Raw genomic sequence first — 15,526 nt, forward strand, 5'->3', positions numbered from 1 at the left:
AAAAAAAAAAGAAAAAAAGAAAAAGAAAAAAAAGGAAAAGCAGCAGGCCCCCGCGCCCCCCGGGTTGGCCCCACCCGAGTCTCCCGGGACCCCACAGCCCCGGGGTAGGAGATGACCGCGCTGCCGATCAAGAGGAGGGGTGAACAAGGGGGCGGAGGGGAGCTGCGTGGCTTCCAGCAAAGTGCCAGGACTCGGGACTGTTTTCTCCTTATAAAGTTCTCTCCCTCCTCTGGCTGCGTCCCCATCCTGGCCAGTCCTGGTGGGATGTGATTGTTGGGAATCGCATCCCCTTCCCGTAGCTGCATCCCTGAGAGATGGAATCTGGAGGGAAAATGTGTTGAAAACTTTGCTGCTGGACAGCAGATGTGTTGGAAACAGCACTGGTTGCTCTGGGACATGGAAGCGTGCACAAAGCAGTGACCAGCACATTCCCTGGAAGTCCCTGCCCCACGCGCTGGCCATCCCTCTCCTGCCTGGGGGTCCCTGCCTCAGGGTCTTGACAATGGTACTACCTGGGGCTGCCTGGCCTGTCCCGGCCCTCCCCGTGTGTCCTAAGGGTCACCCAACACACTAGAGGGCACCTATCAGGGACAGAGGGCTGAAACCCCACACCTCCATGGGCTCTTGGGGTTTGGGAGCGCACTGGTACCTCAGCAGCAGCATGGCTTGTTATGAACAAAGCCTTGAGGCATTTCTGGAATAACTTTGTTCAGTTACTGGTTTTTCTTCGTGTGAGTTAAGCTGCCCAGGACCAGGACCCAGGATGGGGGGTGTTCCTGGGGGAGCCCTGAACTGACCCTCCTTGTTTGGCCCTTGGATGGGTGCAGGATGCTGCAGCTTGGGCACTGGGAACCCTCCTCAGCCTGACAGGTGCCCTTCTGCTCCCCCACACCCCTCAGCCGCTTCCCCTCCCAGGTGTGGTGACTGGTGCATCACTCCAGGGCTGTTGTGGGCAATGGGATCTTCTTGTGGATGGTGCTGTCCTGTAAGATGGTTGGGATCCATCACCCTGTGTGATGAAAATGACACTGTCTTCCTCTTCCCAGACCACTTGGTCTTTGTGGGCAGCACTGGGTCGAGTTGTTCCCATGGATGCAAGGAGGGGTCAGTGGGGGCAAGGGTCCCATGGGATGCCCATCTCTCTGAGCATCAGGGCCACAGGAATTCTGTCCACTGCCAGGCCGCTGTGATGCCTGGGGAGGGCTGGTGGCCATGGGAGCTCCCAGCTGGTTTCACCTGCCTTGAGCTGGCCTTGCTCCCAAGGCTGCTTCCTGGGCACAGGAACCTCTGCCACTGGTGTTGGCAGGTGCCAGTCTGTCTGGGCTCGTGCTGCAGGGTGCTGGGTTAGACTCTGCCTGCACAAGCCCGCTCTGGTGTGAACTCTGGATGCACTCTGCAGCAGAGGTGCATGCTCGGTATGTGTTGTTTGCTTGAGTTAATGTGTGACAAACAGTCAAAGGAGCACTGCTGGCAGTGGAGGAATTGGGAACGGCCATTTCTCCCTCAGCTTGGAAGCACGAGCAGTTTGTTGCCGTGGGGGGTGTCAGGGTGTGTGGGATGTGTGGGACTGGGCAAGCTGGGGTGTCTGGTGCTGGGCAGGCTGCTGGGACTATCTTTTGTCTGGTTTCCTGGCCAAGCACAGAGCAGGAACGACTCACAGTACCTGTCCCTGCTCTGGCATCTCGGGCAGAAGTGGCAGGAGACAAGTGCCTGGCTGCCCCCTGGGGCTGTCTCCCACGGCTATCCCTCTGGCTCTGTCCACTCAGGGTTGTCCCTCAGGGGCTATCCAGGGAGCCCTGGGCTTGATCCCAGCACCCCGCCAAGAGGAAACCTCCCTTGTTTCCAGCTTTAGTGCCCACTTCACTCACCACCTTGTATCACGGAGGCATCTGTCTGCCCAGGCATTGGAAAATGCTGCCCATGGTAGGCCGGCCACAGCGCTGGTGTTATTTTTACTCTCCTTGCTCAGACAAGGTTGCATTAAGAGGGTGTTTGCACTGCTGAAGCCCAGAATAACTCCTCATTTGCTCAAGGTGTTCAGTGCAGGACTGCGACGTTCCTCGCCCCCGCCCCGCTCCTGGAGCTGCTTCAAAGCGTCCCTGCAGTGCCGGTCCCTGAAGTGCCGGTCCCTGTCGTGCGTCCCGCACAGACAGAGCCGCTGTTTGCGCTGCTGGGTGTGTGCCGGGGCGGCTGCAGCCCCTCCAGTGCTCGCACATCCTGACTCAGTCCCTTGTGTAGGCAGATAAACAACCCGTGAAAAGGGGCAGTGTCTGCTCTGAGTCGCCCTGTTAAGTCGTCAACCGACTCAGGAGCTCTGCCCATCTCCTGCGGTGCTTCCCGCCCCGGGTATTCCCCAAACTCAGCCCTCAGCCGAGCCGCCGCTCCGGCAGCCCCCCGAGGCCGGGGCATCTTGTGTGCTCCTCGGTGGCGAGGCCGGCATCGTCCCGGGGTGGGGGTCTGTAGGGGACCCTGCAGGGATCTGACTTCAGGACTAAGTGTTTTATGCACATGACGACAGGGCCAGCGGGGAGCTTTGGGGGCTGTGTGTGGGCATCGTGGCATGCAAGATGCAGCAACTACCCCTCTCACACCTCTGATCTGTGAGCACGGAAAAGAACTTCCCAAAGCTGGGACGAAAGACCTGTAGCTGCTCCATATGTGGTCTGTGGAGCCAAGGGGCTTGGCAACAGCTGTAGACAAGGGTCCATGAGGGCACACAGGCTGGGGTGAGGGAGGATGGGGTTGGTGATGGCAGCACGGACAGTTTGGGCCAGGTGAGCTGCTGGCTTGGTGACGGCATCACTTCTGGTTTGGGGCTTTCGTTGCCACAGGCAGCTCTGGCACTGGCCCAGCGGCTGAGCAAGACGGGCTCAGCGCAGCGCGGGGCTCCCGAGCTGGTGGGGTTTGGAGCTGGCATAAAGGGGGGCTTGTTCCCAGCTGTGGGCAGCTGCCTGCCAGGCCAAGCAGTGCAGGGAATGGGCAGCCTTTCCTTTGGGAGGAGAAGTGGCTTTTTAAGGAAAAGCAGATTGTTTTTCCACCTGGTCCCCCAGGCAGGCGTGGCGTGCTCCGGTGTCGCAGCCACAGGGCAGACGCAGCCCGTGGAGTTGAGGCGTCCGCTGCTCACAGGGCAGGGGGAGGGATGTGCGGTGGTGTCGGACGCTGTCCCAGGCTCTGGCTCCCAGCTCATGGCACAGGCTGAGCCAGAGGCTGTTCCCAAAAAATGCAGAGCCTGAACCAGCATGGCCTGGAGGGAGCAGCCAGGAGCTGATAACCAGCTTCTCTTGGGAGTCCTGGTGCAAGGCACCCCCTCCCGCTTCTGGAGGGTGGTCAGGAGGAATTCATTATGTAACTGTCTTTGATTTTGGGCGGAGTCTGTATTTTTATTTGAAAGAAATGAGAGAAAAAGCCCTCCCAAAAGACTCCGTGTTTATTGGGTCTGCACGGTGGGGGCAGGAAGGCTGGGGGCTTCCCTGGCAAGGCTCCCAAGCAAGCCCCTGGGAGGTGGTCCTGTGTTGGACAGCAGCAATGCATGCAGGGGAGGTGGATTCTTCATCTGTGCCAAGCCTCTCCTTCCTGGTGGTCCCAGGATGGCCACAAGGCCAGTCCCACTGTGGAAAGACTCTGTGTTTATTGGGTCTGCACGGTGGGGGCAGGAAGGCTGGGGGCTTCCCTGGCAAGGCTCCCAAGCAAGCCCCTGGGAGGTGGTCCTGTGTTGGACAGCAGCAATGCATGCAGGGGAGGTGGATTCTTCATCTGTGCCAAGCCTCTCCTTCCTGGTGGTCCCAGGATGGCCACAAGGCCAGTCCCACTGTGGCAGTGTCCCAGAGCACTTGAGAGTGGGCTGCAGGATGGGCTCATGTCCAGTGCCAGGACAGTCACGAGCCAAACAAAATGTTTTGCAAACTGATCTGGCTGTACCTGGTGCAAACTGAATTCCAGCCTCTGGCTGTCATTTCCCAGCAGTTTGTTGGAAGTCCCCCAGCTCTCCCTCCCGAGGGCGCCTCTTCCCCCAGGGCACCGCTCTCCAGTAATCCCTCACCACCTTCATAGCTTGCAGGCTCCAACAGGTCTGCAGGGGGAAACCAGAAGGGCCTATGCTCCCCAGTTGGTGCACAGAGTGTTTATGCTCCTCCATGAGTGCACATGTCCAGATTTAATGCCTGAAGCTGGGTGATTCTCCGAGCGCTAACACATGAGCCATGCCTGTCCCCCATGCAGGCCACCTGCACCTCACTGTCCTGTCATCATCTTCCCAGGGTGGGTGTCTGCAGGGCCCCTGAGCAAGCACTGGCAAAGGCATTTTCCATCCATCCCTCGGGATGCAGCACAGCTGGGATTTTGGAAAGCAGCTCGGTTGGCCTTTCCCTGGCCAGCTCAGATGGAGTTATGTCCAGCCCTTGGAGCTCTACCCTTTGGCGTTACCCTTCACCCTTCCTGTTTTCCTCTGCTATCACGGTTTCTTTGGCTTTCCATTTCTTATGGCTATCCTGCAGCTCCCCAGAGCACCAGTAACCTCAGCTCAGTGATGAGCAAGATCTCCACTTGCTCTGCCGGAGCAGGCGCTTGGAGATGACGAAGCTTCTCTGGGACACCTCTGCTTGCAGCCATGTCCCAAAGCCAGACAGAGCTGGTGTCCTTGTCCCACAGCTCAGCTCTTTTTGCACCCAGAGCTGCCTCTGTGTTTACCTGCTGAAGCCAGACCCACTGCCCTGGCTGTCACCCAGAAGGACAAACCCAGGCATGACAGCGTTCCCAGTGTGACACGGACCAAACCCCCAGCCTGTGCTTCTGAACTGCCATGGCTGTTTGAGGCTGAACCTCAGTGCCTGGGGCTGCCAGGACAGGAATGGGCCTGTGGTGGCTCTGCTGGCACCAGGGCTGCTGGGGGGCCCAATCTGGGGGGCTTTGCAGTTTCCCACATGCTGTTGTCACTACATCTCTGCCTTGCCACCCATTTCCCCCACCTCCTCCTTGACTGGGACAGGGCACAGCTGTGGCAGTGGCCGGGAGCGTGGGAGCCCCAGTGCTTCTTGCTCTTCCTCTTTTTGTCCTCTTCCCTCTGTCTTGTCATGATTGAACCCAGTGACCTTCCAGCCCCCGCAATTTGTAGGGCAGAGCTTGATAGGAATCTGGTGGTGAGGAGGAGGAAGAAGAGTGCAGTGTCTGTCTCAGGTCAGATCCCCCTGCTCTGCGCCAGCCCACGCACTGTCTGCTCTGATGGAGCAGGGCTCAGGAACCACAGGGGGAATGGCTGCCCCAGGAACTGCCATGGGGAAGAGAAGGTCATTCCCTGGGGCTGGGATCTGTGCCTGATCCACGGGCCCTCCATTTCTCTGGGCTGGTTTGGTTGTCTGCTGCATCCAACATTTTGGACCTTTTTTCCTTTGGAAAAAAGTATTTCCTGGGGTCTTGTGGGAGCTTCCCTCTGGGGCTGGGCTGACTCCAGTGCTCTGCACCCTGGCACTACCAGACCCCGAGCAGCCCACACTGCTGGACACCCACCAGCCCACACTGCTGGATCCCTGTCAGCCCCTGACATACGATTTTGCCATTTCATGAGGGAAAGGAGACATTGATTAACTCCTGGACTTGCCTTTCTGGAAAGGTTATGGCTTAATTGGTCAAACTTGGGAGTCATGAATCATGTGCTGAAGGATCAGCAGAGATAAGAAAATTTTTGCAGAACGTTGCAAAACACTTTTAGGAAGGAGGGAAAGAGGGATCCAGGTGTGCCCACCCAGCTGTGGGGGCTGATGGCTCTTCAGTGCACAGGACTCTTCCAGGGAAACCATTCACCCTCCAGCCACGGGCCGGAAATTCCCCTTTCTGTTATCAGTTAAACTCAGGATTTGCAAAATATCCTTTTTTATTTTACTTATGGAAAAAGAAAACAACAGGAAAGTCATTGTTTGCTTTATTCAGAAGAATCGTAATTCCATCTGGTTTGAAAAATGACTCTGTTTCCAACTGGAAAGTGCTATTTCTCCAACCTAAAAACTGTAATGGGGGGGATACAGCAGATGAGCTCTCAACAGAGGGGAAAATTGAGCAAGGGAACTGTCAGGCTTGGCTTGGAATGGTGCTGGAGGGAAAAAAGATTTTTTGGTTCTTGCAGTGAGCTGGGCCCCATCCAGCTTGCACTGGCACTGGCCACATGGGATGGGGAGTGGGCACCCTCAGCTGGAGGGCATGGGGATGGGGAGCAAGGGACATATCATAAAGTCACCTCGGTGGCCTTGGTGCCGTTTAAGACGTGGCATTATTGGAGAATGGGATGAACTCTAGGCTCACACAGGACAGGCTGTGCAGACCTGTCCGGGGTCTCTAGGACAATGACTTTTAAAGCAAAAGGAATGGGATGGACTCAGTGACCAGGATTTCAGTGGAGCAGGCACAGAATTGTCAGTAGGGAAATCGGTGTTGAGCTGGGAAAGATGGAGTCTAAAAAAATTGTAGGGAGAAGTAAAGAGCAGACAATTGGGTAAGATTAGGGGTGGTGACAGGCAGGAGGTCCTGTGACAGGGCAGGGCTGGGGTCGGTTGCGTTAATGCTTCTTCGGTAATGACCCAGACAGGAGGAGCGTGGTGCCCACGGGGGGCAGCTGGGGCCGTAACCTCCCGAGAGGAGCTCAGCGGGGCTTGGCTTCGGGATCTGGCAAAAACAAGGCTGAGGGGGGTATGAGTGACGCTCAGTCAGACTGGGATGGGCGAGTGCCCTTTGCATCCCGCAGGGTACTAGCCATGACCGTGCTGGGCTGGGAGGAGGAGTGTGTTTTTCTGGAACGGCCTCCCGGGCAGAGATTGCTTCTCCTCTGATGTCTCTTGATTAGCTCATGCTGTGGCTGCCCAGGGGGGCGGCCGGCCAGTGCCCAGCCCCGACAGCCGGGGTCCCGCCTGCCGTCGCCCGCTCCCGGATGCCCAAACGGGCGGTGCGGGGACGCGCCTGCGGGGACAGGGTCTCTGGGGACCTCAGGCTGCTTTGGACTGGGATCGGCAAGGTCGCACCCAGGCCAAACGGGTCCCAAAGGCTTCAGGACAGCATGTTTCCAAAACAGAGTGGGGAGGCTGGGCAGGATGACACGGTTCTGCTCATGTACCGGGAGGGAGAACAGGAGACTGAGGCGCTTAACCCTTACAAAAGGGTCCTTTGAGTAGGACCGAGGTGCTGGCAGCAAGCAGGAGAGCCAGGCTGCGGGCACAGCCCATGTGGGGGGCATAGGGGGCCTTCTTGGCGGCACCAGCTGCCTGTGGGCACTGTGCTGGGGTGGTGGGAGCAGCTGGAGCCTGGGTGAGAACCCCAGCACCTGGCCCTCAGTGCGACACAACTTCTCATTCTCCTCCACGAGGACCATCCAGGTGTTTCTCTTCAGGTTTATTAGTGTTAATGGAGTTAGTCCCGTGTTAATGAGCACACACAAACCCAGGGCCCATTGCTGGGGCTCAGCCAGGGCTGCAGCAGCAGCACAGGGGACAGTAAAACCATCCAGTGGAGCAGGGAGCACGGTCAGTGGCAGGAACATCTCACAGGTCTGCACTCCCCTGGGATGCTTCAGGCACAGCTTCTGATGTGGGAAGCGTCCCTACTGCCTGAGACAAGGCACTGGTAGGGATAAAGGCACTTTATGGGAGAATTGCTACACAGCTGGTAGATTGTGAATGAATCCTGTGAGCTGGTGATGGAATTACTGCTGATCCACAGCAGGGAGAGCACTAAGGACAGGGAACCAAAGATTCTGGGCCTGAGGGTGGGGTAAGAAGTTCCAGCATCCCACCTCTGATCATACGAAGTCTCATCCGGTCGGTGATTGAGGCTTAAACAGCTGGACAGAAACAGTCCCAACTGGAGGAACTGGTTACTTGGCATTTCCTTTAGCTGAACTTTCAGTGTGGTGGTTCTCCAGGTAAATGATCTGGTGGGCCTTTTCGGAGGGGCAGGGTGGTCTGGGACTCTGAAGATCCCTAGGCAAAGCCAGGCTTGATGCTGGGGCTTCTTCTGTGGAGTTCTGTGAGTCTGAGTCTTCAGAGGAGAAACTGCTCTGGCTGGAAACCTGGAAGTACTGGGCAGCTTCTGGCCGTGGCCCTGCTGGTGCACCAGGTGTGCTGGGATCTGAGGCAGCCCCATGGGGCACAGCCGTAGGACACAGTGGGTCAGCACCTGGAAAGCGTGTCCAGGGAGGCAGGGTGAAGGGACGCCTCCGAGGCGGCTGGCTGCACTCCTGGGTGAGGTGTCCTGCTGCTCCCAGGCTGGCTTTGCTCTTGGGTTTGGGATGGGGGGTGTCAGCAGAGATGTGGTGGTGAGAGGCGCAGGCACCCTGAGGCTTCAGCTGGCAGTGGGGCTGCAGGGAACCCTGCTCCACACCCAGCGTGGAGCCAGGAGAGATGCTGGGCTGGGACTGTCCTGGCCCCTCAGTGCTGGTCTCTGGCTGCTCTGCCAACACTTTGCCCCCCAACACCGCTGGCTCAGGGCTGGGGGCTGCTCTGCACGTTGGGTCTTCCGTGTGAGGGGCTGCAGACCCTGGGCTGGGGGGGCTGGAGGAGTCTCCCTGCCCATCAACTTGTGCTCCCCAGGCTTCCTGCAGCTCTGCCAGCATCTCCTCCAGGATCTGCCGGGTCTCCTGGTACCTGTGCCGTGCCTCTGTCCAGGCTGCCAACCCTTGGCTGCTCTGCATCCTGCGCACCTGAGCCTTCATCTCCTGCAGCTTCTCCAGGGCGAACTCCACCGAGAGCTTTTGGAAGGATCTCTGCAGGCACCGCAGTGCCTGGCCCTCCCCGCGCTGCGCCCGGGCTGAGCACTGCCGGCAGTCCAGCTTCAGCCCCGCCACCTACAAAAGAGGTGAGAGCGGCTGGTTTCATGGCCACCAGGAGCACCACGTCCTGCAGGGGAAGATCCCCTTCACTCACCTTGTTGGAGAACCGAGCGAGCTCCTGCAGCAGCTCCCGTTCTGCCTGCCGCCGCTCCAGCTGCTTGGAGAAGCTCATCAGCTTTGTCTGGAAAAGGGCTGCAGCCACTTGGAAGGCATCTGCCTCGGGGAATGCCGTGTCTCGGACCTCAGCTGCCTCCTGGCACAGGGTCAGGCCATGTTGGTACCGAGCCTGCAGGGACGGCAGGAAGGAACAGGCTCCACGCTTGGGAATGGTGCGGAGCTGGGATATGTGCGCAGGGTGACGCGCTGCATGTGGCACTTGGCATCGCCATCACAGATGGATGGGAAACACTTCTGGGCAAGTGAGAAGAAACAAAGGGATGGGATTTTCCAAATCTCTGCTCTGCCCTGGCTTGGTTAAAAATGCACCAAATGCACCTCCTGTCCCAAGTGGGGTCACTGTGCCTCACCCGCCCTGCGGTGTGCGTGACTAAAGGGCCTACACATCCAGGGGAACAGGAAGATCCTCATCACAATGTTATTCCTGCCCAGGCTTTGCAGGAAAAAAAGGAGCTGCATCGATGGAGTGCAGCAGGGGTTGGGGACAGCAGTACCAGCCCAGCACACATCAAGGAACAGCGCAGACACCCCCTTACTGGAACAGGACTGCCCAGAGTCCCCACAATGCTGAGCTTGACAACAGCAGCTTGACAACTGCAGTGTGACTCAACATCTCGGGGACACCCAGTTCTGCCCAGAAGCCTCTTTCCAAAGCCAGGGGATCTCTGTTACAGAAAAGTCCCTCCAAACGTACTGTGGCCTGGGCAAGGAACTCCTTGAAGTGCTCAGTGGAGCCCTGGCAGCTGTCGGGACTCCACTCCTCGGTGCCCATCTCCTGCAGCCGTGCCGCTGCCTCCCCATCCAGCCACGACCCCAGCTGTGAGAGAGCGGAACAGGGATCAGGCAGGACTGGCCATGGCAGCAGCACCTCCCCTTCCTGCCCCGGCCGGGCATCCCAGCCCAGGCTCAGTCACACACAGTCGCCCGTCATGAAAATCAAAGCTCAGGCAATCCTGTCATTCTCCAGGCTTCTGTCATCATCAAAAACATATGAAACGTGACCAAAACACTTAACCATGGAACACCACAGAGGGCAACTTCAACTTGCAGCACCCCAGGGACACCCAGCTCACCTTGCCAAACTCGGTCTCAAGCTCCCGGACCTTGCGGAGGAACTCCAGGCGCTCCAGGCAGCTGTTGGACTGGGACACAAGGTCGTGAAGTTCTTCCTCCAGCTGACTGTACAGCCCCTCAGCCAACTCCATACCAGCCCTGGGAGTTGGGAGGAGAGGGACCATCAGTGCCAGCTGCTGCCAGGTGAGCTCACTGATGCACAAGGTGGAGGGGAGCAGGTCTCTTGGTCGGGTCCTGACTCCGACCCTGCAGGCACTTGGACTTCTCCCCATCCCATGGAACAAAGGGATGGCAGGAACCACGGGATGGGAAAGCCTCACCCCACCGAGAGAAGGGAGGAGGAGGGAGCAGTGAATCAGTGCTGCCTGCATGCATGGACTACGGAGCAGCGTGGCATGGCTGGACCAGTGTGGCATCACCAGAGGGGTGCAGCATTACCGGCCAAGAGCGACATCACCGGGTGAGTACGGAATGGCCCGATTACAGCACAGCTGGGTGAGTGTGCCATGGCTGGCTGAGTAACTCCGGATTACGGCATCACTGGATGTGTATGGCACGTCCAGGTGGGGGTAACATCACTGGCTGACTACAGCATGGCCAGAGGAGTACAGCATGGCCGGATTATGGCACCACTGGATGAGTGTGGCGTGGCCAGACAAACGCGACATCACCGGACGAGCACGGCATGGCTGGATGAGCACAGCACAGCTGGCCGAGCGCGGCACGGCCGGGACTTGGCCCCATCTAGTGGCTTTTCCCGAGCCCAGCCCAAGGCATTGCTGCCGGCACTGCAGAGCAGTGACAGATCTGGCCTGGCCTGGGGCAAGAGACCCTCCCAGGGATCTGGCACCACTAAGGCTGAGGGGACTCCTGCAATGGGCTGTCCCAGACGTGCTCCATGCTTCCAGAGCAGGAGAGAGCATGGCAACATGAGCTTGGGCTCATGGGGACTCGGCTGTCCATGGGGAGGTGGCTCTGTCAGCCAGCAGAAGCAGGGGGGCGTCCCTGGCACTGGCACCCCTTGACCAGTGGAACTGCCCCGTCCTACCTGACGTGGTCGGAGGCGCAGAGGCGGGCGGCCTCCCTGCGCAGCCTGGCCAGCACGACCCCGCCCTCACGCTGCACCCGCACCAGCTGAGGGTCACTCAGCACCTTCTGCATCAGCTCCTGGTGCCTCCTGATGCCCGTGGCTGCATCCTGTGGCAGGAGGGAGGGTTGGTTGTCTTACCTGGGGCCTCACCTCAGAAGCAGCCAGTCTGGGAGTGGTTATGCCAAGTTTTGGGCAACTGGAGTGAAATGTTGCTGTGGCTTCACTGCAGATGGGCACTTTGGGAATGTCCCCAACCTGTGGTGCTGCCACTCATTACCTGTGTCCCTGCAAGCGCATCGGTGTTCCGCAGCTCCTGGATGCAGCACTGCAGCAGCTCCGATGCCCGCCTGAGGCCGGCTGTGAAGGGATGCAGCTTCTGTGGGGGACACACACGGCGGGTCAGCAGGGGCAGCCGGCCCATGAGGAGAAGGAGGAGGAGGAGCAGTGCCGGGACAGAGCAGGGAATACTGTGAGGCACTGGGTTAAAGCTGATGAGGAAGGGAGCGTGGTGGTGGATGGGCAGCTGCAGGCAGGAGCAGGTAGGAAGGAGCTTGACCCTCCTGTGCTCTCCTTTTCATTCCCTTCTCCCAGGCCTTCTTGTCACTTTTCCAGGGATGTGTGTGGGACATGTAAGAGGCAGTGGGGACAGAGGGACACAGGGGAGGTGAGGCAATGGCTCTTGGCGTGGTAACAGACACCTGGAAGAATTGAACCCACTCGCCGTGGCAGTAGGGGAAGGCACCGTCCAGCTCTGGGGGCAGCTGGGAGCTGTCGACGTGGCGGCCCAGCGCCTTCAGCGATGTCAGGGTCTCCACCTGCAGGGCACAGGGCTTGTAAGGCTGCCTGGAGCAGGGAATAATCCCCTACTGCCCCAACCCAGGGGACAGGGACAGGCTCACCTGCACCCCGGACAGCCTCTCACGGTGAGAGACCAGCTCCTTCTCGGCCAGGAGCAGCATGCTGTGGATGCAGCCTGGAGAGACACTCTGTGGGAGGCAGGGGAGAATCACCTGGGCAAACCCCACACACAGCCCTCAGGTCACCCATGGCAGTGCCGGGGTTTCCTGGGTTGGCTGAAGCTGCAGCGCCAGCACACCTTCACCCTGCAAGGCTCCGAGGGACCCCCAAAGGGTGGCAGCACTCCCTCCCAGACAGGAACACCCCTGGCATGTCTGTGGCACAGGCACACAGAGCCTGGCGTACCTGGACGGAGCGGAGGGCCGAGAACAGGACGGGAGCCGGCGGCTGCTTCCCGGCCTCCCCCCCAACCCGCACATGCCTCTCGCCTCTCGCCATTCTTCACTTCTTTCCTGGTGAGGCAAAACACAGCAGGAGTGGGGGGTCCTTCCCTAGGGCAGGACCCTCTCAAAGCCCCCTCCCACATTCTGCACCCCCAGGCAGGCAGGAACCCACAGCCACAGGTGGTGCCTCATCCCTGTGGGATGCCTCTGCCAAGGGCTCAGAGCATGTGCCTCTGGCAGGGGCATGGTCCAGGGTCCTCGGGGATGTGCCCAAACCAGCATGTGTGGGATGCTGGACACCCATCCTGACTTAGCCTGGGAGCTGCCTGGGAGCCCTGAGCCAGGAAGCAGCAGGGGGGCCCCGGTTGGTCCTGCTGGCCCTTACCTGGGGAGGGAGCAGAGGTAGAGGATGAGCCTCGCCAGCTCCGCAGCTGAGCACCACGCAGCCCGCCAGGCACTGCCACTGGTGGTCACCAGGAGCAGGGCCCTGCCCAGCTTGTCCGAGCTCCCTGTGGGGAAAAGGTGAGTGATCCCTGTGGCAGCAACCTGCCACACCTGAGCACCCCACAATGGGCTGGGGTACCCATCGGTTCTGCCTCAGCTCAGGGCCCGCCAAGGTGCAGCCCCTCTGGCCCTTCCAGAGGGGGAGAGCCAGCCCGGGGGTGCTCTCGAGATGAATGCCTGGAATTCCAGAGCTGCTGGGGATGGTTTTCCTGAGAAAAAGATGGGTTTTGTTACTGCTTTTTGGTTCTTGGGAAAAAGAAGGAGCCAAATGTTTAGTATTTGGCAGCTAAAGCTGAACAGCTTCACTGGAGAGGAATGGTGTGGGAGGGCTTGGGGCGGCTGGGACTGGGGCAGCTGCTCTGCACAGGCTGCCTGCATTTATGTTTTTAACGTTTTTGCCCAGCTGAAAGGAAATTTTCCGCTTGGAGTATTTCTGGCCTCCAGCAAAGCCCTGAAAACTTCCTCTAGAACACCCTCTCCAGCAGCCTGTGTTTCCATCCAGAGACCTCTCCCGCCCATGCCCCGGGCTCGCGATGCCAGCAGTACCTGGCAGGCAGATGATGCCTGAGCGCAGCAGCCCAGCGTGCAGGTCCTGCCAGGCTGGAGGCTCCTGCCCAGCAGTGCCAGTGCTGGCCACAGAGGGACCATTCTTGCAGCTGGCACTTTCCGGGCACCGTTCCTCCGTGGGAGCAGCAGTGGCTGCATTCATACCTGTGCACGGGGATAGAGGAGAGAGAAGCTGGCGACACACAGCGAAGCAAAGGAATAGCGAAGCCCCAGCAGTGCCTGGTCAGGCGCCGCAGCCCCACAGAACAGCACCTTTCCCTGCTGCCCTGGCTCTGCCCATCCTGGGAGAGTAGATGGCCGACATCTTCTTCCAGGCCCCCTCGTGCTGGCCGGTGACTCTTTCATCCCCAGGGGCTGCCCCTAGCCGTGTGCCCTTCAGGAAGGAGAACTTGTGGCTGGAACCTGGGGGGAGCTGGGGGCTGCCCCGCTGCACCAACCCCCCTTGCCCCGGCACCCCAGGAGCTGCTCGGCGGGACTGGCGGGTGAGAAGCTTGGGGCTGCCAGCCCCCTTCCTGTGCTGTGTGGGGGTCTCACGGGGGGTGACAGGGGGCAGCTCAGGGCCGGGGCTGTCTGGCTCCTCCAGGATGGCTGCCATTAGCCCAGAGCCGAAGCTCACTGGGTTCTGCAGTGCAGCCATGTAGGAGTCACGTTGGCGGCACTTTGGGCCATGTGGCCCTGGCTCCTGGGTCAGCTTCCTCCCCAGGCATGGGCTGCAGGGACTCTCCTCTGAGCTCAGTGCTCCCCCACAGGGCCAGGCATCTGCTTCTGTTCCCCCATTCCATGGGAGCTTCACCTCAGCCCCAGCCCTTATTCTCCCTGGAAGGCAGGGGGGCAACAGGGATCTGGTCAGGAGGTCCATGTCCTCCTGGGATTGCTCCAGCAGGTCTACATACTCCCCCTCCAGGTTCTGGCTGATGATTTCACTGAGGCTGGGCACAGCCAGTGGGGCCAGCTTCTTCCGCAGCCCTGCCTGCTCCACCTTGATCAGTCCCGGGTATCGTCCCTGGCTCGACATCCGAGAGGTGGCCTTGCAGCCTGGGATGGTGCCCACAATGTTGCTGTAGGGTGTGGGGACATTGGCTGTGCCATGGGGCACAGGTGTGCCAGGTGCTGCCAGCTCAGGTACAGTCTCAGGAGCAGGTTCATGCCAGGCATCTGCAGGCACACTGTCAGCTCCAGCCCTGGGCTTGTCAGTGAACTCGGGCGTAGCAATCCGGCTCCACGGCAGTGGGGTGACACCGTTCTCGGTGGCCACCAGGCAGGTGTGCAGGGGAGCTCCGGCCCAGCTGCTGTTCACCTCCTCCAGCCACGCGTTGGTGAAGAGCAGTGCGTGGGTGGCCTCGGGGACTGGTGTCTCCTCCACTGAGCGCAGGTCCAGGGAGAGGTGCTTGACAGTGACACGCGCCGTGTGCTCCTCGCAGGGCTCTGCTTGCAGGTAGAAGTCCCCAGGGCGCAGCAGGAGGGGGTTGAGTGGCGCGAGGTGCACAACCACCTTCTCGTGCAGACACAAGGGCCAGCCTTCATGGAGAAAGATGCGGTTAAAGTAGGGAGCCTGGGAGGGAGGAAGAACACAGCGCATGAGAGAGCCCTGCCAGCTCTGTGCCTCCCAGCCACCCCCACCCTGCGCTCTTGCTGCCCAGCTCTGTGCTTCCCGTGATGAGGATGAAAGAGCCTGGTGACCCAATGCATGTCCCTGAGCCAAGCCCCTGCAGCAGAGCTCTGCAAGCCCACCCTGAGCCATGGCTATTCCCATGGTGTGGAGTCTACCCATGTGCTTACAGAGGGAAAACCCCTGCTTAAGTCTCTCCAGGATCAAGACAAGAGGACTCCAGAGTCCCCCTGCCCTTCTTGCAGGGACCACATGTGCTGGACCAGTCCCAGGGAGCTGGGTGTGCTATGGTCCCCTCTGCAGGGAGTGGATGGGACAAGGAGTGGACGTGCAGGGAGGGACCCCACAGGTCAGTGTGCCCATGCAGGCAGGACTCCTTAGGGCAAAACCCCCCGTGTCCAGGAGTGGCTTATGGGGGCACCATGGTGGGGCACAGGGGCTTACACAGGCCGCCTGCC

General features: G+C 59.7%; 1 protein-coding gene across 1 annotated transcript in view; it reads right to left on the bottom strand.

The window, feature by feature from the left end:
* Positions 1 to 5,897: 5,897 nt before the first annotated feature.
* The window catches only part of KIAA1755 (KIAA1755 ortholog), a 10,143-nt gene continuing 514 nt past the window's right edge, over positions 5,898 to 15,526 (bottom strand). The window contains exons 2-13 of the mRNA XM_017733381.1: positions 13,712 to 15,057; positions 13,439 to 13,603; positions 12,774 to 12,897; positions 12,351 to 12,444; positions 12,047 to 12,133; positions 11,846 to 11,962; positions 11,425 to 11,523; positions 11,106 to 11,254; positions 10,057 to 10,195; positions 9,678 to 9,800; positions 8,901 to 9,092; positions 5,898 to 8,821 (exon numbers count right to left, since the gene is read on the bottom strand). Coding sequence (XP_017588870.1) covers positions 7,853 to 8,821; positions 8,901 to 9,092; positions 9,678 to 9,800; positions 10,057 to 10,195; positions 11,106 to 11,254; positions 11,425 to 11,523; positions 11,846 to 11,962; positions 12,047 to 12,133; positions 12,351 to 12,444; positions 12,774 to 12,897; positions 13,439 to 13,603; positions 13,712 to 15,057 — 3,604 coding nt within the window. The 3' untranslated portion in view covers positions 5,898 to 7,852. The remainder of the gene's footprint in view (positions 8,822 to 8,900; positions 9,093 to 9,677; positions 9,801 to 10,056; positions 10,196 to 11,105; positions 11,255 to 11,424; positions 11,524 to 11,845; positions 11,963 to 12,046; positions 12,134 to 12,350; positions 12,445 to 12,773; positions 12,898 to 13,438; positions 13,604 to 13,711; positions 15,058 to 15,526) is intronic.

This window comes from Corvus brachyrhynchos, unplaced genomic scaffold (genome assembly GCF_000691975.1).
Source record: "Corvus brachyrhynchos isolate BGI_N302 unplaced genomic scaffold, ASM69197v1 scaffold10, whole genome shotgun sequence".
Classification (NCBI taxonomy): Eukaryota; Metazoa; Chordata; class Aves; order Passeriformes; family Corvidae; genus Corvus; species Corvus brachyrhynchos.